A 21,766-nucleotide genomic window follows, 5' to 3' on the forward strand; every position below is an offset into this window, starting at 1 on the left:
AAAAAGTCAAATTTCTATGAAGAAAAGTCAGAAATAATACTTTTTTTTCTCTCAGCGAAATAAGTTTCAAAAACATAAACATATTATATTGTTTTGTTTTTTTAGTGGCTCTTATCCTCCTCTGTACAATCCAGTACAAGACAAGTCAAGGGGGACAAAAGCCTAAATTCTGAGAAAAAAGTCAGAATTCCTCCTGTTTTTCTAAAAAAAAATAAGTTATAAAAAATAAATATATTACCAATATTTTGTTTAGTGGCTCTTATCCTCTGTACAAGGCTGTACAAGACAAGTCAAAAGTTTAAAAAAAGGCAAAAGTAAGAAAGCTTTGCATTTTTTCCAGAAAGATAATAAGTATTATAAAAATGTACATATTATTTTCTTACTATTTTAGTGAATTAAATTATTTTTTCAGATTTTTCAACTGTCTAAATGAAGCATACAATCAGTTATATCCTAAGGTATTGGAATCAACATTTGGTCACTTAAAACAAAACCATCAGTTTACCCAGGACTGAGACAAGAGTACGGGCAGATCCATCAATCACATTGTCAGGAAGCTGTATGTCTATTTCCTCCTTCAAAGCCTCATCTGTGAAGAAAGAACAGATCATTCAGAGGAATCAAAGCATAGTCCGTTACTGAAACAAAGACGTTAAATGAACATTGGTGTGATATGGATGAACTTCTACATGAACTACACTAACCTTTAGGACAGAGCAGCCAGTTGTGGGTCTTCGTCACCTCCGTTCCTTCAGCCTGAGAGGAGAGAAAATAATCTCTCTTGAGTCCCATTGAAACGTTGATAATTTGTTGGTCCTGTGAAGCTTCCCTCAAATTTTTCAATAGCACTCCTTTCAATTTTTAAATTCTAGACATGAAGCCCCACAATACAGCTCAACGTACAGCCATTGTACACTGTCATTGCACCACCCTATGGAAATACATAGTACTACCGTTCAAAAACTCTACCCCAGTCTGAACTCGTGCAAATTGGTCATAAGAATAGCGTCATCACACATGCAATATTTGCTCCAATAAAGATTTCAAACATGCTTCAAATGATCTTTGTTAAGGTGTGTTCATACTGCAGCCAGTCAGAGGACTTTGCACATGTTTCAGCATCACTTTGTGGGACCTGTCATGTCATCCTCCTGTGATGCAATATACAGTTTGAAAGGTACCAACCTTTATTATGAGGGACTTTGTGACCACATCTACACGACCTCTCTCTGGGACGTTTACAATCTCATTGTTGCAGGAAGTGTGGGACGCCACCGCCTCAGCAGTCATAGTCACATTTACAACCCCTAAAGAAGAGCAAACAGCATAAATTGTAAAGACACAGTGTTGGTATTCAATCTTCTACTGTGTAAGTCAAGGTACAGATGAGGACAAACCCTGACCCTCACCTAAGGCTGAGGGTTCCATGATCCAGCTGAGGGTCCTGCGTTCATTGCCACACAAACAGGATGTATACTGGTCACCAGAGAGAGGGGTGAGGGTAAACTCTAAGGAGGGGGTTGGAGTCACAGTGACCTGTTCAAAGGAGATAAATGTGTTTTAAATGATATTCAAAATGCACACTAGTAACTGATATAAAAAGAGGTTGAAGAAGTGGGGTGCCAGTATGGCCTAGTGGTTCAGGGTGTGCACCCCATGAGGCAGGCAGTTGTGCACGCCACTGCCAGCACTCCCCCTGTTTTCTGCTCTACCCACTGTTGTGGCATCTCTGAGTGGAGGCATAAAAGTAGGAGTCCTGTTTTACTCTGGCTTAAAAAAAAAAAAAACAGAGTTAGAGGACTACCTATCAGGCTTTTTCGGACATATGTTGCACAACAAATTTGTTATAAAAGATGACCAAAAATCATTTCAGAGTAAAGTTTTTGTCATCAAAATTATACTATTTTCAATTTGCCTGCTGCAGCTAGCTTTGCAGAAACACTGCTGGTGGAGTACTATACTTCTGAGTGCTTCCATAAAAGATTCTCTTAACTATAAAATGTTTCCATAATAACACAACAATACAATACAAACTTTACATGAAGAGCAGAAGTTTTATCAAAAGGTTCAGCTTTGTCCACAATGTGCAGAATTTATGCAGCTGTGTAGCTAACTTTCTAGAACAACTTGTCATACTGCTAGCTACTGGTAGCTGTGGTCAAACTCAGCCTGACTTTGATCGCTGTGAGGCCTGGACCCTCTGGCTTTGCACATGTAGCATACCTTAAAATTGAGAAGTCATTACATCAAACCACTGCTCCACCAGGTGTAATTGTTCATTTAATAATGAACCTTTATTATCTTTGAATACATGGTTATGACCTACCAGTCCATATCCATATCCATACCATACCATACCATACCATACCATACCATACCATACCATACCATACCATACCATACCATACCATACCAACTTAATTTATAAAGCACTTTTAAAAACAACCACAGCTGTTAACAAAGTGCTGTACAGGTAGATTAAGTTAAAAGGATAAAAACAGATCAGAAAAACCAGATCAGAAAAAACAGACACAGAAAAGAAAACACAGTAAAACAACTAAAAACAAATAAAAACCAATTAAAGGGAATGAGACCAAGCAAAGAAACTTAGTCTTGTCGGAGTGAAGTGCCAAAGAATAAAAATGGGTTTAGGACGATTTTTAAAATCGGACAGGAAAGGGGGCCTCTCTAATGTGCAGGAGAAGACTGTTTCACAATCCAGGGACAACATTAGAGAAGGCCCAGTCCCCTCTGAGCTTCTTCCTGGACCCCTTCCTGGTCCCAACTTGAGGGACTGAGAGGGTGAGTAAGGGTGAAGATGCTCAGAAAGGTAAGGCAGGCAAAGACCATTTAAACATTTAGAACAAGCATAAGAATTTTAAAATCAACTCTAAAAGTCACATGCAGCCAGTGAAGCCAGTATTGGCTGATGTGCTCTCTTTTGTGTACCAGTTAAAAGTTATGCAGCAGCACTCTGGACCAGCTGCAGACGGGAGAGCAGGGACTGACTCACTCCAACATAAAAGTGATAAAAACAAGACTTACCAACAGTTTTAATTTGGCTCTCTGGTTTAAAAAGAATCACTGTCCAACTTAAAACCCAGATTGGTAACAGTTGATTTAAAATATACTGTACATATGATTCCAGTGTGCTTTGAACGGCGGAACTTGAAACTTCTCTGCACATGGTACCAGTAAATTAACTGGTGTTGGCCACACTAGTTAATTCACCGTACTATTTTCAACGCACTGTATTCAAGTGGATTATGATATTTTTCTTCCAAATAAAAAACTATATAGGGACATAAAATACTCCTTTTCATATGTTTGAAAACCAAAAAGTGTGAGAAGTCATTCTTTACCATGATGCAGCTGCCCAGGTAGTTGAAGACGGTGGCCTTCAGCTCAAAGTTCTCCCCTCGGATGATGGAGTATGGGAGACTTAGCTCCAGGAAGAAGGGCTGGAAGACAGTGAGCGCTTTACGAGGAGCTAAACCAAAACCTTGAGAGGACAAACAGAAAGCCTCCGTCTCCCAGGTTGTGATGGTGTCAGGGACGGTGTAGGGCACGTTTTGATTTCCGGACGCTCTGAATAAGCAGAAACACAGAAAAAAAAGAATCCTCTGTGGTGAGATAGGCAAACCCTCCAGACACACAGATGTGTTTAAAAATATGATTGAATTATCAACCTAACCAGATCAAACAGTTGAAACATTTAAGTGCCTTATGAAGAGTGCGCTTTCAAAGTACAGCAAAAATATTTTACACAAAAAAAAGATCAAACAAACAATCATTTGCAAAAGGGGAAAAACCTTTGACATGACAGACGCTTACCCAACTTCCACCAGGTCCCATATCCAAGTCTCAGGGAAAAAACTGCGGATCGTCTCCACCCTGGGTGGAGCCTCTACCACCTCATGTGTAGACATAACCTTTGTACGTGGTGTACTCTCTATCTTTCTAAGAATTTTCACTGGTCGGTCAAATTCTGTCACAAAACCACAAAAATTTCATCAGAATACAACAGAGAATCCACAAAATCAACAGCTTATATCAGGAATGTACTGTCTGATTAATCTGCAGTGAACTTTTTTTTTTCTTTCTACTATTCAATAATAGAAATATAACAGATTATAACATCTGATAAAAGATGCTTTCATTCACTCATTAACAGCTTCTATAAAAAAGACTGAGGCTGGTGCAAGATGAGGAATGAAGGAGGGATACTTTACTCTCAGTCACAATAGATAAAACAGATGGAGCTAGTTAGGCCTGTCATGATAATCAATAAATCAATTAACTGAACGATAAATAAAAACGTCCTTGGTACGTTTGCCAGCCTCGATAAACTGACACGTGCATGCATGTTTGTTTTCCTCCTCTCTTTCAACCAAAGAGGCTGAATGAGAAGATGGCTCACTACGTCTATCTTTCCTAACATCGGGGTGCATAGGTTCTGTAGTTGATTTAGCGGATTTATAGCGGAGTGAGCATCTGTCAAAAACGCGATCTTCGGGGTGAAGTTTGAGCTCCTCGCACGTACACACGGAGAGAGCTGAAGCGAGCGTACCTGACGGGTAAAGCAGTGTTCACACAGGACGCGCCGCGCACAGCAGTTTCGGATCGGCGCTGGGGTTAACCGATGCAACTGTTCACACAGCTTGTGCTCTGGAGCGCCTCCTCTCCACTTCTTTCTATTTTTTCTGTGAGCCGCGCACGCTGCAAGCGCGCAGACGGACACGTCCGATCACTGCCGAGCTGAGTCGATGACTGATCAGCACGTCAGAGCGCAGCAGAAAACGCTTCATGTGTGAACAGCCAAGCGCCATGCCCGCGGCGCGTCCTGTGTGAACTAGACATAAGGAGGAAACACACGCTAATATGAGTGATGGCACGAAAGATACAGTTCTTAAGCCGCCTGCCACAGTCCCAGTGTGGGAGTATTTTGTTTATCATCAAAATGAACAAAGTGTGACCTCATGAACACCAACGAGCTGATATGTCGCATTTGTTTGAAAATAGTGGCAACGAAGAAGAAGAAGGGGAGGTGCAGCGGAGCCTTGTTCTTTGACAATCCGCTCTTACTGAGGCTTTTGGTCGGCAAAGTAAATAGAGATAAAAGCTCCAAATGGTGGATGCTCAAAGACAGATACATTGCCAAAGAAATGCAGCCCTTCAATACGGTTGAATGCCAGAAATGTTAAAAATGTTTGACAGACGGTACGGATTCACTGGGAAAAAGTACATGTTACAAACAATTCAGGAACTGTATAAACTCCCTTTTATTTAGGCTAGATTTTTTAATTTTTAATTTTTATTTTTTTTTGAGTTTTGTTTTTTCTTTAGAGACAGGGTCTATGTTTTATTGTTTTTGATAAGTATTAATTATTTTCATTGACATGTATTTTTTTCTAAAAGAGAGTCTATTTCATTTTCATTGTATTTTTTTTCTCTTTCTTGTTTGCTAAATTGATTATAGTTTTTGTTTAATTTGTTTTATTTAAAAGATCCTGACCTTTTAATAACAGTTAAATACTCAATAGATTAAAGTTTCTTGCTTTTGATATGATTCACTTTATTATCCCATTACATCAATGAAAAATGGAAAAAAAATCAAAATAATATTGACAATAATATTGTTTATTTTTTTAGGAAAATTACTGTCTAGCAAAATTTGTTATCGTGACAGGCCTAGAGCTAGTACTCACATTGTATTCATGAGGTAATTGAGAAGAATTGGATCGATTGGTATCAAAATAATCAGATCAAGCCCCCTCCTTACATAGACCCCTACATGACAATGGAGTGCGAGCAGGCTCTCCATTCATGACATAAATTTTGTGACTCACTCTACTCCCACATTTCCTATCTCTTTGTCTGTCCTATCTAGTGAAGACCAAAAGCCAAAATAATATTTAAAAAACAATATTCAGCAGATTAAAAGCTAAGAGTGTTGTAAAAATGATTAATTTAAGAAAAGCTAAATACCATTTATACTGCTGTATACCGGGCCTCTATACATGATGATTTCACAAAGAGATGAAGGAATAATCAAATTGGTTGCCATCTTCAGCCCTAAATTCTAGATAATCCAAAAAGAACAAAAAAAGATTAGTTCATCTTTTTTTTTTTTAAACAGACCACATACATTTAAAAAACCTAAATAAAATTTACTCGAAAAATTTTAGAAGCTTCATCTCTGCCCAGGTGTCTATGCCGGTGATGCCGGATAGATCTTCTCCATCTCCAATGAAGACACTCTTCAGGGTCTTCAGCTGCATCTGGGATTGAAGTCATTTTTCTCACAGGCAAAAGATTGAATATCTGAAAAGACAGAAACAGTAACAGCTGTGATGAAAGAAAGGTTACTATCTGTTTGTCTGTGTGACGTCATGGTCAAACTGGGACTCAAGCAAGCACCCTGGATGTCAAATACGGTTAAAAAGCATCTGAAGTTGATCCCAGCGCTGACCTTTTCTTCGTTCAGAGTTTTCCCCGACTCCTTGATGAGGACGCTCTGGTCAACAGCGCTCAGACCACACAGAGAGTGAGGATTGGCGGTCACCTGCAGGGTGTTTTCCTCACCTGGGACAGCTGAGGATGGAGAAAACTCCAGGGACACCTGATGCAAAGATAAATCAATGTGATTCGACTGTGTATCGCACCTCTACCCTGTGTTGTTTGAGACTGTTGTCCACTGACACACTGACCTTGTTACTGAAGCATTTCTCAGTTGTGAAGTCAGCACTGTGTGCTATCACCGTCTCACTGGGGAGGACGGCGTAAGCCACCACCTGGACTTCTGGGGCGATCTCTGGAGATACTCTCAGCTTAAAGGACACCTGGCCCTCAGTCACTGAAACAGAAAACCATCATATACATCATTAATAATAAAACCTAATCACAATTTGAAGACCAGCTGAAAAATTGCACAAACTTACATTTTAAACTGTTGGGTCTTAAAAAGATAGAGCTTCATAATGCAAAAAGAATGTGAGGGACACAATTAAATAAAGAGCTAAAAAAAAAAAAAGAATTTTCTGGCTAACAACAATTAAACTAAAAAATAGTCTGTTCGTCAGCAAATCAAAAGTTTCAGACCACAGCTAAAAAAAAAACTAAAATAGAAACAAAAGTTTGAAAAATGGACTCAGCAATCAGGATCTGGCTATGGCTAGTGTGAACGTTGCTCAAAGTTTTGAAGATGTCTTCATCCACTGTCTGGACCTGATGTTCATTTCTGTAAACGTCCCTCTCCATCCATCCCCAAATGTTCTCAGAGTGATTTAGATCAGAGGAACATCAGGATGGTCCAAAGAGTGAGCTGATTCCTCTGGAAGAAGTCCTTTGTCAGGCGCCCATTGTGACCTGCAGCGTTGTCCTGTTGAAAAACCCAGTCATTACCACACAGACCAGGGCCCTCAGTCATGAAGGAGGCCCCCTGCAACATCTCCACAGAGCCAGCCGCCGTTTGACGCCCTGACCAACCTGAAGCTCCATTGGTCCATCGAAGGAAAAAGCCCCAGATCATGATGGCGCCCCCTCCACTGTGCCGCCGTGAAAACATCTCCAGTGGGATCTCCTGGTCATGTCAGTAATGTTGAAGCCATCAGGACGTCAAGGTTCAGTTTTTTCTCCTCATAGAATCAAACTTTCTTCACCTTTCAGTGTCCCATGTTTGCTGCTCTCTGAAAAAGTCCAAACAGGCGAGTGTGTGGCGTTGTAAGAGATGAGGCCTTTGAAGACGATTTATATTCTTAAAGCTCTTCTCTCTCAGATGTCACCTGATGGTTATTGGGTTGCAGTCGGCTCCAAGATCGGCCTTTATTTGGGTCGAAGATCATCCCGTGTCTTCACAGCCAACCAGATCCTCCAACTCGGCGCCATTGAAATTTTTTTGGGGGTCTACCACTTGACTTTTTTGTCCCATAGCCCTCAGAATCTTTAAAGAAATGTCTGTCTTACTGCGTCCAACCTTAGCACAGATGGTGTGTTGCCCGAGGCCTTGCTTGAGCAGATCAATGATAAAAGATTTTTTTTTTAAAAGGCTGTGGTCCTTAACATTTAATTAATAATCAACAGCCTATTCCAACTTAATTGTTTTCAATAAATTGCTTTCATGTCACTTTCATTTATTCTTTTTACATTTAAAACTCTATGTAGAACCTTCTTAAGATCCAACAGTGAAAAATGTGTATTTATAAAAATGTCCATCTGGTCTTGGAATTTTGATCAGGTTTTTCTGTATACACAACCTCTGATTAATAGAAAAGAAACAAAGAACTTTATTGTCATTGTAACAAGTACAACAAAATTGTTGTTTTTGTTGTTGTAGTTTTTTTTTTCCTGCAGATACTTATTGTACCTTCCCTTATCAGTCACCATACAAAGACAAGTGGATTTTGTCTTTAATTGCTTTAAACCAAAGTTCATGATGTTGGCTAAGTGAAAAACCTCAGTTCACTCAGAAGAGAATTTATATTTGATCCTTCCCATTAAGTTGGATTCCTGAATCCATAACTAAAGCCCGTGTCTTCTTACCAGGTATATTCTGGACATCAATCTGTTTGAATCCTTGCATCACAATGGCTCCTCTAGATAAGACCTGCAGAGTTGAAAAGACAAAGAGAATAAAATAATCCACCGTGACACCTCAATATCTTCATCAGTAGAAGAGAAGCAGGTGCAGTAATATTATTTATGTATTTAATTAATTAATTCATCTATTTATTTATGTATCTATGAATAATAATAATAATAATAATAATAATAATAATAATAATAATAATAATAATAATAATAATAATAATAATTGTTATTATTATTATTATTAGTAGTAGTAGTAGTAGTAGTAGTAATAGTAGTAGTAGTAGTATCATTGTTATTGTTGTTGTTGTTGTTGTTGTTGTTGTTGTTGTTGTTGTTGTTGTTGTTTTATTAATATTTATTTATGTATTTATTTATTTATTTTCTGCTTGGAATACATTGCATCAACAACAACAACTTACCAGATACATGAGGTCTGCAGTGCCCTGAGATTCCCCGACTACAAAATACTTGATGTGGATGTCTTCCTCTGTGTCGCAGGCAAGTTGTTTGTCCTTCTTCTGCACCTCCAGGGTGCTGAGTGTTTTAGCATCTGGAGTAACAGGTTTGACCAACGACACTGTGTGCTGCCCAGTTTGATAAATCGGAGTCAGGCGCTGTGCCTGCCGAAAATGGGATTTGCTGCTTGCCTAGATTAGGATGTAATAAATAAAGATGTTGGTTTATGTCAGCCGTACTAGAATCAAGTTTAAAAAAAAAAAAAGAGGTTTGAGTTTTTATGAAGTGAGATTGTATGATTGGAAGAATCCATTGAGAGGGCCTGGCCATTTGTTTGATCAGATCAAATTAACTACGAGAAACAAGCATGCAATGACTTCATGTGAACACTAGACGAAGAAGAAAATACATCTAGAAACAACTATAACAGAAGGAAACAAGAGCCTCAATTATTGTGAAATACAGTTGCAAGAAAAAGTTTGTGAGGCCTTTGGAAAGAGCTGGGTTTCTGCATAAATGGGTCAAAAAATGTTCTAGTCTTCATCTCACAACATCAACAACAAACTGCTACCACACAAACAATCATTTGTTGTTATGATCTTGTTGGAGACACCATGTCAGCATTCACAGTGCAGGGTGGATGAAGTATGTAAACCTTTGGATTTTACAGGCTAACTCTCCTTTGGCTGCAAAACCCTCAACCAGATGTTTCCTGAAGTTGTAGATCAGACCTGCACAACAGTCAGGAGTAATTCTGGACCATTCCTCCTTAAAAAAAGAAACTGTTTTAGTTCAGCAGGATTCTCAGGATGTCTAGTGCGAATCTGTATTTTGGGATCATGTCACAACGTTTCAATCAGGGTGAGATCAGGGGGGTATTCCACAAAGCTGGCTAAAGAAGGCTGGGCTATCGCCGGTAAGCGTGGCTTGAATAAGCTGCCACTTCAATCTTAGCTGCAAGTCGTTCCACTAACGAGGCTCAGCTGATTTTCAGAGACGCTTATTCATGCCAGGCTGATCCAAGCTGCGGCTAAGCGCGCGTCCGCGGTAGATAAAAAGCCCCGACGTGTCGATTGTCGAAATGACCAAATCATGTCAAAACCGAGAGCGGAGACGTTTCCCTCAGCGGAGAAAACACCCCTCATAGAGTCGTATCATGACTACAAGGTGAAAATCACATAAAAAGGGTAACACGGTGGCAATAATTAAAGCCAGAGACGCTGCTGGTTCAAGAATATCATGCTTTTGTGTCAAATCAACACTGACTGTTTCTGCTGAGTTTGATGACCTTTTTCTTCTCACTCTGAAGCTCCTCACACTGCTGTGGCCCAGAGGAGATTCTTCTTGATTAAATTAAAGCTGTTCATATATATAGGGCTATATACTTCATGGGGTGATGTTTCATCAAACACTGACTAAAACAGCAGAAAAAGACATGTAGATGAGATGTCATTTTTTTTCATTAGAGATGATTCAGCTGTCAGATGAGATGTGTCAGTGATACAGTGCCCTATATTTAAATAAGGAGGAAGACACAAAGTTATCTCACCATGTGGAATCACCTTTACATTATCATCATGATCAGAACGGACTGCCGGTAAAGAAGGGTATTTCTATGGAAAATTGTGGCTGTTGTCACCTTTTATATCATAAGACAATTTCTGCCTTTATTCTGTTATATGTTGACTGTACTTCGAGAGAGACAGAAGAAAGAAAATCAATTATTTTCAAATAGTTACCTCTGGTGGGATCGAACCCACGCCGCAAATAAAACGTGGATCACCGTGCGGCTGTGCCCTACTCTCTAACCTCTCAGCCACCAACTTTCTTACCATATGGACAGACAGTCTAGTATCTGACATGTCTTAACTCACGGTTATTCCAGTCTAGTATAACTGGGGCGGTTCATCTGTCAAAGGATCACGCAGGTGTCCTAAAGCGAACTCAGGGAGGACGGAAACCTCCCGTGGAGCTGAAGGACAAAAGCTCGCTTGATCTTGATTTTCAGTATGAATACGGACCGTGAAAGCGGAGCCTCACGATCCTTCTGACTTTTTGGGTTTTAAGCAGGTGTCAGAAAAGTTACCAAAAGGTCTCAGTTTATGGTTCTGAACAAAAACATCAAATATTACAGGTATAGATTAATTTAATGTGACACCTGCAGTTCACAAGGCGTCTTTTAGAAGCCGGTCAGACCTTCTCTGAGACGCAGCTAAGGTAAGCCTGACGTTTAGCCTGACCGGGACCAGGCTAGTCGCACTGGCTAATTTACCATGGTTACCAAGCCACGCTAGCCCTAAGCCTCGTTTGTGGAACCCAACTCTCGCTAAAGTTAGCGCGGCTAACCCAAATAAGCCAGGCTTTGAGCTAAGCCAGCTTCGTGGAATACCCCCCAGGACTCTGTTTTCTTCTGTTGACACTGAACTCTGTTGTTGATTTATTTTTGTGCTTTGGGTCATTGCCCTCTTGGATCACCCATCCTTTGTTGAGCTTCAGTTGGTGGACAAGTGGCTATCAGTTCTCCTGCTAAACATCTCAATAAACGTGATGATTCATTTTTCCAATCTGTCCAGCCACCTGTGCCTTTTTTAACTCCATACATAGTGTTGTTTGATGCTTTATAACAACTCAAATTGAGTTTCAGCTATCTGCAGAATATTTTGCCAGTAGTGTTGTGGAACGACCAAGTGTTCTTTTGCAAACTTCAAACTTGCAGCAATGGTTTGTTTTTTTATTTTTTTGACAGCAGTGGCATCTTTTGTGGTGTCCTCCCATGAACTCCATGAACTTGTTTAGTGTTTTACGTATCGTAGGTTCACTGACGTTAGCATGTGCCACAGATTTATGGTTCTAGCTGACACTCTATGATTCTTTCTTCCTTCATCCCACTGAACACTCTGCGCTCTACTCTTGCAGTCATCTTAACAGGACAGTCACTTGGAAGGAGAATAGCAAACTGTCTGAACTTTCTCCAGTTTTAAACAGTTTGTCTGACCATAAATTGAAGGGCATCACTGCCTTTTCAGGTACTTTTATAATCCTAACCAGCTTTATGCACATCAACAATTCTTAGTTTTAAGTGTTCTGAGAACACATTTTTTTGGCCAATCAACACAAAAATCTAACTTAGTCCAAAGGGTTCACACACTTTTTCTTTTAACTGCACAAGTATTTAGTTAAGTGACAGATTTATCTAGTGCGAGCACGATTTGCAGAGGGTTTTGGTCCTAAAGATACTGTGAGGAGGATCTGTTTTAATTGGACTGGAGTCACCGCACACTGTTATAAATTGCTTTTAGCGAGGCATTTGTTTCTTTTGGAATTAAATGGGGATTTTTATTTTTTATTTTTCGTTAAAGACAACGTTTAACAGGACACAACACGCTGAGGTAAGGTACTTGCCAGTACAGTTATGTAGCGCTATGGTTTGACATGTTACATTAAGCAAACATTGAAGCAGCCATCTATATGTAGCGCTACCGGCAGGCCAGTGCTCTAAGATGTGTCTGTAATGTGTGACGTTGGTAAATCCTGGTTATGTCCTGCCAGTCATCTACCAATCAGAGCTAACGTAACCTCACTCTTCATTTTATTGATAGACTCTCAAGTTTGAACAGACCACTGCAGAGTAACTGCTGACTGTGGGTCGGAATAAACATTACCACTAACAGCTTGGCTCTTGTGTTAGCCTTCAGCTCAGGCTCTACCTCTCTCCTGTTTATCTTTCTTCTGCTCTTTTGTCTTTTTTCTGTCTGACAGTTAGGCTCCTGTGTCCGCCATGACTACAAAATTTATCACAGAAATCGTTTTTAGCAGAGAAAAACACAGATATCTCTTCTCACTGCTAAACTGTCTGTTGGTGTGGTGTTATCAAAGAGACCTAGACGTGCTGTAAATCTCCCCAAGCTTCTACTTGGGAAGCTCAGAAGTAGCAATTCCAAATAACCAACTTGCAATATTGGCACTGATAATCCCATTTTAAATTGTGGATTACAATCTAGAAGGAAGACTTTTTCAAGTTCACTAAAAAACTCCTCACAGCCCCTTTTATAAGAAATCATTTTCAGAGTTGATGCCATCTTACAGTTATAATTGTACAAACTTTCACACTGCACTTACCTTGAGATGGATGTCTCCATAGAACCCTGCTGTACTAATATTGAAAGTGGCGATACCCTCATCGTTAGTTGTGAGAACCTGCAGCTGACGAATTGCCCTCTTCTCACCCTCCAACAAGTGCACCGTCATGTTAGCAATGGGTGTGTCGTCACGACGAACTGCTTTGATCTGAGAACAGCACAGAGTTTTAGGACTAGGTTGGGATGTGTAAACGGTCAGAGTAAAAAGTGTTTTTTTTTTTTTTTCGCTTACTTTTCCTTCCACAGCTGAGCCCTTCTCGTAAACACTAGGTGTGTCCATAAAGATGAGCTTTCCAACAACATAGGTGATCGCCATCATCTTCTGATTTTGGTGTGAAATACCTGCACATTAAGATGATTTCAGGGTGAGACAGTGTCTTGCTGACCCTGTCGGAGTTCTTTTTTGCACAATCCTTCCTTTACTGTGTAAAACCTGTTAGTATTTTATATGGCTCCAATATGCTAAGCTAACTGAGACTTGCCTGTGCCTTCCTCTTCCACACTTGCAGTCAGCACCAGAGAGTCATGCATCCCTGTCATAGCAGGGTTTGTAAAAGTGGACATCTCGATGATAAATGTAGCACAGCCTGTGTTATCCATCTGGAAAGTTCAAATAAGATCAATTAAATTCAAATATAACAGTTGTATTAAATTCAGGGATGTTTTGATCTTCTCTACCTGGAACTGCATGGAAAAATATTAGAACTACCCACAACAATTTACATGTTTTAACAGAGACCCAGTGATAAAAACACAATTTGTTTTCCTCAGTACAACTTTTCCTGAAACACATTTCAGAAGAGATGATTTTACTTGAGGGTTGTGGTCTGTTGCACCTCTTGGCTGCAGTGTAAGTGCAAAGTACGCTCACAGTTACAGACCATTGACTGAACCACGTGTCTGTGTTTATGACATTTCTACTCAACGTGCAGAAGCCTCATCTGTCACTAGAGATCACATCCCAAGCTTGACTCCTGATATGAGCCAATTAAATATGTGTTTTAGTCAATTTTCACTCAGGTGCAAAAATTGACCTCAAAATTTAAAAGAAATAATGATTTACAGTTATTGTAAATGTTGTCCTGTATTAAAATGATGGGACAAAATTAAAATAAAAAGAAAACATAAAAATGAAAATGCAATCAAGAAATTACATTTCAATTTCCAGGGAAAAAAAAGGAAATATTTGAGTCAAACTGTAAATTGAATGTCAAACTTCTAAGTATCATTTTCATTTTCATCTTCAAGGCTGCACTTTTTTGTAACATTATTCAAAATAAAGTGAAAAAAAAAAAATACTGTAATTTTCAAGAAATGATCCACTGAATACTGGACATAGTTCAAATGAAAATGCAAACATGAAAATAGAATAAAGAAACTACATTTACATAATCAATTTCAGCAAGCACAATGTATAAAATAACCCAAATGACAAGGAAAAGACCAATTTCATTTTCATTTTCAAACTCGCCCTCAGACCAATGTGAAAATAAAATTGAAATGTGGACCTTTGGTTGTACCTCATCCCCAACAGTAGAAGAAGACAAACACCCTCACCCACCCACCGCAGCTGTGCTTGTGAATCAGGCATTTTCATTTGAATTATGTACAGTATTTAGCAGACCATTTTTTGAAAATCAAAATGCAAACCCCCTTTCTCTTTAATTTGAATAATTTCACATAAAGAGCAGTCTTGGAGATGAAAATCAAAATTGGATATTTGACACTTAGTTTTAATTATGGCCCAAACATTGTGCCTTGAAATGAAAATGTATTTCCCGTACTGAATTTTCATTTTCATTTGATTTTTTTTTCCTGAATAAGCTTACATAAATCTGGGGTGACAGAGAAAGCTCTGTCACCATCCCCACCCTCTGGAATGCTTTACCACGTCTATCTGTGACTGTCCCGACCTTTCCACTTACAAAAAACTCACCAAAACCACTTTTTAAGAAACACTTTTCATGTATGATTGCCTTTAAATGTACTTTTTTTGTACTTTTTCATGTTTTATTATTGTGTGATGTTTTCATCTTCTGTAAAATGTCCTTGAGTGTTTAGAAACCGTACCTGTCGTATCTCCGTGTAGGACAGTGGGGGTGTATCAATGGCCTCCCTTGGATAAAAAAAGAGTCTCATTGTGTACCTTGTGCGCTTGGAAGGTCGTTGCAACTCAATTTTTACATTGCCTGCCACAGGCTGTCCATAGGTATACCTACATAGATAAAGAAAAACAGTCAATTTATCACAAAACTATGACATCAGATCAGTTTGACCCTTTGAGGGCAATGGGTTTGTATCAGCTTAAAGCGGGTACATAGAGTTGGGACAATAAATATTGAACGCGTCAACTTTTTTCTCATCAAATTTATTTCCAAAGATGAAATTAAAACAAAATTTCTACCAGACATTGGTATTAACTCAAATAATCCACACATAAAAAGAAATCACAACATTCAGGTCCATAAATAATGATTATGTGGAATTAAGTGCGATAACAAGTATTGAACACACTAACTGAAATTCATCTAATACTTAGTGGAGGAGCCTTTGTTTGCAATGACAGCTTCCAGACGCTTGTTGTATGTTTGCCCACTCTGCTCAGGTGTGATTTTGGCCCATTCCTCTGCACAGATTGTCTTTAAATCTTGAATATTCTTTGGTGCCCTCTAGTGAACCCTTTTCTTTAGTTCTTTCCATTGATGTTCAATTGGATTTAAGTCAGGTGACTGACTGGGTCATTCTAGCAGATTAATTTTCTTTTTTTGAAACCATTTGAGAGTCAACTTTGCCGTGTGCTTTGGATTGTTGTCCTGCTGGAAGGTCCAGCCACGTCTCATCTTCATCATCCTGGTGGATGGCAGCAGATTCATATCAAGAATTTCCCCATACATGGCTCCATTCATTGCTCAGTCAATTATATGAAGTTTGCCAATACCATGAGATGAGAAACAACCCCATGCCATGATGCTTCCACCTCCAAACTTCACTGTTGGGAAAGTGTTTTTTTGGGTGATGTGCAGTGCCATTTCTCCTCCAAACATGGTATGTAGTATGACAACCCAAAAGTACAATTTTGGTCTCATCTGACCAGACAACATTCTCCCAGTATTCTACAGGCTTGTCAAGATGCTGTTTAGCAAACTTTAAACCAGCTGCAACATGCCTTTTCTTGAGGAATGGAGTCTTGCGGGCTGAGCGTCCATAGAGGCCATGGCAGCGGAGTGCATTGCCTATTGTTTTCTCTGTAACAATTGCACCTGCTGCCTCCAAGTCTTTCTGGAGCACTTTCAGGGTGGTCATTGGCTCATTGAGTACTCTTCTGACTATCTTTCTGACTCCCTGATCAGAAATCTTGCAAGGAGCTCCTGTGCGCGGCCTGTTGATGGTAAGGTGGTGATTCTTCCACTTGTGAATAATGGCCCCAACGGTGCTGACTGGAATATTCAGGTGCTTTGATATAAGTCTGTAACCAGTTTCATTCTGATGCTGAGCAACAATCAGGTTGTGATTGTCTTCAGAGAGCTCTTTACCTTTACCCATCATGAAGTGTGTCATATTTAACTGCTTGGTGAAAAAACAACCTTTTTTATAGGACCATCAATTTGCTCTAGCCCAGCTGATGTTGGTTTGCACTAATTGGAAGTTCAAGTAATAATTACTGACAGGTTTCAGGTGGTGTGGTGCATTTCCTTGCCAAAGTATACAGCCTTTCCATGGTGTGTTCAATACTTTTTTTCCTGTGTTATTGTAGTTAAATCCACATAATCATTATTTATGGACCTGAATGTCATGATTTCTTTTCATTTGGGATTATTTGGGTTAATACCAATGTCTGGTTGAAATTTCTTTTGAACTGCAGCTTTGGAAATAAATAAAGTGAGAAAAAAGTTGACACGTTCAATACTTATTTTCCACACTGTACAGCTAAAATTCACACTAAAATGATGTAAACAGATGAAATAAATAAACTGGAAAGAAATAAAAAAAAGATTACAGGCACAAAAGCTGGAGGTTTGAACAGAAATCTACTGAATCAGTGATTACATACAAAGTAACAGCAGTGTTTAGGGACTGATAAATAGAAGAGAGGGAGAGTTAATATTTCTGTATCAGAATAATTATCGTTAATCAGATAACAGGTGTGTATAACATTCATTTTAATTATGGAATCGTGGGAGGACTGAGCGAATTTTACTTACTTTGCACATATTTGCACCTTGAAGTCTTCCTGCCAATAACTAACTTCATCAGGAGTTTCTATTTTCACCTCAAATCTTGGCAAAACTGCAGACAAACTTTTATGTGTTAGGATTTAAGTTGTGTAATAAAAATGAAAAGTTGTATAATAAACTATAACTCACCGTATTTCTCCACCTTAAAACTGGATTCAATTTTCCGTCCATCAATATGCACAACAATTTTGTAGGTTCCTTCACGAGCCTCAGAGCTCAGCGGATAAGACAGCTGCAGTATTTTGCCATTGGAGCTCTCATTTAACCACTGACCAACCCTGTTATTTGAAGAATCCTGTATTTGGGGGGAAAATGTGGGAGATCAATATTACCTTTTCTCCCATTCTAAAGCTCGCCACATTTTGGGCATTTTTTTTTTTAAATAATATGAGTTGTCTCACCTCAATTTCAATTACATTATACTGTAGGAGAAAAAGGACAAACAGAATGTTACAGGTTTAGGTTTGCAGTGTTTCTATGACGCTTGGCCTTCCATGTTAAATTAAACTGCAAACACTATAAGGCAAATATTATGGACAACAGGCACAGACTGCATAGAGGGCACTTTCAGCACAGCCACATTGATCAGGCCAGCCATCAAGTGTTTCACAACTTAGCAATGACTGTTATAAGATTCTTTATTTGGTCAAATACTCACCCACTGATTGGCAGGTCTGAGCTTGCTATCTAGTGAGATGACCCTGAAATGCACTGCGAAATGACAAAACGATTACTTGTAACTTGCAAATACATCCAGTTAAGTTAAAAATGATGATAATTAAAAAAAAAAAAATCTTGATGGACCTCAAATATTGGCATGAACAAGTTACATCATGAATGTGGAAATAAGCTGCAAAAATTCAATCTAAAGGTTTTAGCCAAGCAGGGATAGTTGTTAATAGTACAATGATAGAATCAATGACATTCAACATATTGAAAAAGCTACTTAAAGTCATATTTGGATGAATCTACAAACAAACTAAGAGCTTGGGTTGATATAGACTTTAGCCCTTAGCAAACATGGAAAAGGACTGGCCTGTGTGTCAGGTCAGCTGTGCCTCAAATTTAGCAAATTTGGACAAAACTCTTTTTCTAGATGATCAAATGGATGTGTAAAATATATATATATATATATATATATATATATATATATATATATATATATATATATATATATATATATATATATAATAAAAAATAAACAAATAAAACCCTGTACAGTTTGTTTTAATAGAATGAAGGAATGTTGAGACTAAAATTGTTTCCAATCCAGGCTGTAAACATGTTTGTCTGTGCTTTGGAAAGGACATTTTACTCAAGCTCCAGTGGGGATTTCTTGGCTTTTTGGCCAGCCTCGAGTGGACACATGGAAACCACAGTGCTATGCCCAGAATGGTACCATTTCTCAACTCCAGGGATCACCCATGATGATTGCATATTAAGTATACAACATGATTTATTTAATGTATTCATTTAACCTTTATTTAAGGGGGAGTCTGCAGGATTTTCCATGAAAAAAGGAAATGTCAACTTTAACTGGAATTATCAGGCTCAATCATGTCCTATAGGCCTCTATACAAGTGTGTCAGCGTCCCTCTCCTTAGCCTGTATGATGTTTTGGTTGAATTGGGACATTTCTGAGCGGAGAGTCACTGTGGTCACGTCAACCAATCACAGCGCACCCAGAGCGCAAGTGTTGAATAGCAACTGGAAGAAGCTTTCTGCCAACCAGGCATGTATCAAATACCCGTGGTTTGCTTGTGCTAACATGTCAAGTCAGGTGCACGGCCCTTGAGTCTCTCCCACACAGACACATGATGCTACAGGTGGTTGCTGGGATGGTGAGTGTGTTCTCATAGTGTGTGCGCTGCCGCTGTTTGACTTTCTGTTTTAGTAACAAGCAATGAAAAAAAAAAGAAACACAATATGTTGTCTTAGTCATGAAAAATGACTTAATTTAGGACAAATCTGTCCAAATGTTTGAATCTACACTGAAAAAAGAAATCTCATGTCTCTCAGCTCTGTTGTTGTTACAGTAGATAAAGTAATAAAATTTACCTGTTTGTCCTGGGAGGTAGATTGGTTTGTCAGTTTGGACAAATGTGCTGGGTCCGTAGATTTTAATCACGACTCTTCTGACGTCTTTTGAGGTAAATGTTTGTCCTCGCACCTCCACCTCCAAGTTCCAAACTTCATTATGCACTAGAGGAGGCTGTGAAAGAAAGATGTGTTTTTTTTTTTTTAAACTCTTAAAGTGACTTTGTTCTTAATGTAAACAATTCAAAACATATAAGGGGCATACTTGTTTGCCATTTAATGTGTTCAACTGGGTTATCTATTAATCTATTAATTTGTTGCTACCATGCCAAGGAAGTTCTCTTATAAGTTAACAGGTCTTAGATTATTTTTTTTCTGTCTTTACACAAGTTCATTTTGCCAGGTGATCCCACAACTCAAGCTACAAAAAAAAAGAAGAAGAAAAATAATGTCTTAACACCTTCAGGAAACGTATGGATGCTTTCATTTTTTTAATGCTGATCTTGTATTCTGACTTTAAATTTGCAGAAGACATTTGTCAAGAATTTTAAGCCACTGATGGTCATGACAGCTTAAAGCAATAAAAGCTTACAGCATTCTTTTGATGCATTCTTTTTTCATGGGAAAAACAAGCATCCATTGCTTGAGCTAACTTGTATGAGTTGTGTTTTGCAGAGTTTAAACTAAGGACTGCTTTTGATTAACCATGCACAGAGATATTCAGAAAATCAATGGGTAAATGAATCAGCCAACCTGAAACTTGATGCAGGTGTGAAACTCCTGACTGGAAGTCTCCTCCATCAGGGTCAGAGTTTGATCTTGGGACCTCAAAGTGACGGTCATGACCAGAGTCTCGTTGGGTTTTAGGAGACTCGCACAAAATGATGTTTCAGCTCCAGCTTCAAGGACCGCAGGAATGGCTACCATGTACTGCCTACACACACACAAACACACACACACACACACACACATACATACACCGCTTATACTAAATATTTTCACTACAGGCGCTAAAAACTTTTTTTGGAATTATTTTTACCATGTTTAACAAACAAATGTTTTACATTTGTATGAAGAAGTTAATGTCTAATTTGGTCAACTCACGGCCCAGCAGTGGCTCCAACCACGCACATCCAACTCAGGTAAACAAACAGTGTCCATGTCCACATCTGAACAGCAGGACGATCCATGGCTAACTGTGACGAGTCCCAGAGACAGCCTGTGTTAAATAAACTGCCAAAAATCAATAAACCTTTCACCCATGTCACACAAACCCACTCAGCATTTCTGGGTAACCTCTGCATCAGTCAGTTACTGTAAGGACAAAAACAAATAACTTACTTTTTTCAACTTTTCAAAATAAAGTGTTAAAACATTTTATGTAATTTGCAAATATAAAGGAGACTGACTCGAGGGGAAATTTTAAAATATAGTTCAAAAAATAAATAAATAAATAAATAAATAAATGAATAAATTAGGCTTTAAAAAGTAAATATAAAAAACCCCAAAAAATAAAAAATAAAATAAATCTAAGGATTTTTTTAAAATCCTGATTAGTCAGAGTAGTCCTTGGTGTGCTGAAAGCTGCAGGAATCACAGTTGTTGAAATTGAGTAAACTCGTCTTCCCTGTGGGGTCAGGTTAGCTCACGGTCTAAAGCTCATTTGATTTTTCCTCACAGATCAGATTGACACACAAAAAACCTGACCTATAAAATGTTCTGAAAAAGGTCAACACATTCATGAAGTCACAATTTAAATAATCCTTACCATAAATAAATCAAGGTGTCTTAAAGCTAGAATCATGGGTTTGCTTAATATGATAAGGTTAAAAATTAAATGAATTAATAAATGACTTTTTAAAATTTCCCCTTTGGTCACATTGGTGTTTTAAAACAATCAAACAAAAAAAAAAAAAAAAAAACATAATAGAGAAACTGACTCTTATTACCTGTATTCAAAGCTTCATATAAGCTGCTGTCTCTTTAAGACCCCCCACTCTACAAATCCCCGCCCCTCTGATTGGCCAGCTCTCTGGAGGCTTGTTGGGAGCAGATTTAAGCGCAGAGTTATGGGCAGACCTTGGCGTTTGAGGCCTGCCCTAAGTGGAACTCAGTCTCAAAACAATGTAAACTATGATTGGTTCGCTTAGCGGGAGCCTACTCTCTGTATTTAAACATCTGAAACTGCTGCACATCTGTCATATATTTTTGTCACTTCCAATTTCTTACCTTTAACTTTAATTTCATAGTTGCTGTATGATTAACTGCAACACGTATCAACTTCAACATAACGTGACCTGCTCAAAATCA

General features: G+C 38.6%; 1 protein-coding gene across 1 annotated transcript in view; it reads right to left on the reverse strand.

Moving 5' to 3' along the window:
• Positions 1-20,646, reverse strand: part of LOC141785256 (alpha-2-macroglobulin-like) — a 30,241-nt gene extending 9,595 nt beyond the window's left edge. The window contains exons 1-23 of the mRNA XM_074663446.1: positions 20,561-20,646; positions 20,210-20,390; positions 19,478-19,631; positions 18,078-18,130; positions 17,821-17,841; positions 17,549-17,714; positions 17,387-17,471; positions 15,255-15,399; positions 13,667-13,784; positions 13,417-13,526; positions 13,156-13,332; positions 9,009-9,209; positions 8,542-8,605; positions 6,711-6,856; positions 6,473-6,622; positions 6,175-6,324; positions 5,989-6,082; positions 3,835-3,988; positions 3,363-3,588; positions 1,410-1,536; positions 1,186-1,307; positions 705-756; positions 506-589 (exon numbers count right to left, since the gene is read on the reverse strand). Of these exons, the coding sequence (XP_074519547.1) occupies positions 506-589; positions 705-756; positions 1,186-1,307; positions 1,410-1,536; positions 3,363-3,588; positions 3,835-3,988; positions 5,989-6,082; positions 6,175-6,324; positions 6,473-6,622; positions 6,711-6,856; positions 8,542-8,605; positions 9,009-9,209; positions 13,156-13,332; positions 13,417-13,526; positions 13,667-13,784; positions 15,255-15,399; positions 17,387-17,471; positions 17,549-17,714; positions 17,821-17,841; positions 18,078-18,130; positions 19,478-19,631; positions 20,210-20,390; positions 20,561-20,646 (2,866 nt within the window). The remainder of the gene's footprint in view (positions 1-505; positions 590-704; positions 757-1,185; positions 1,308-1,409; positions 1,537-3,362; positions 3,589-3,834; positions 3,989-5,988; positions 6,083-6,174; positions 6,325-6,472; positions 6,623-6,710; positions 6,857-8,541; positions 8,606-9,008; positions 9,210-13,155; positions 13,333-13,416; positions 13,527-13,666; positions 13,785-15,254; positions 15,400-17,386; positions 17,472-17,548; positions 17,715-17,820; positions 17,842-18,077; positions 18,131-19,477; positions 19,632-20,209; positions 20,391-20,560) is intronic.
• Positions 20,647-21,766: the final 1,120 nt, after the last annotated feature.

Source organism: Halichoeres trimaculatus, unplaced genomic scaffold (genome assembly GCF_033239565.1).
Source record: "Halichoeres trimaculatus isolate MK-OKI-2021-1 unplaced genomic scaffold, fHalTri1.1 fHalTri1_scaffold_2, whole genome shotgun sequence".
Lineage (NCBI taxonomy): Eukaryota > Metazoa > Chordata > Actinopteri > Labriformes > Labridae > Halichoeres > Halichoeres trimaculatus.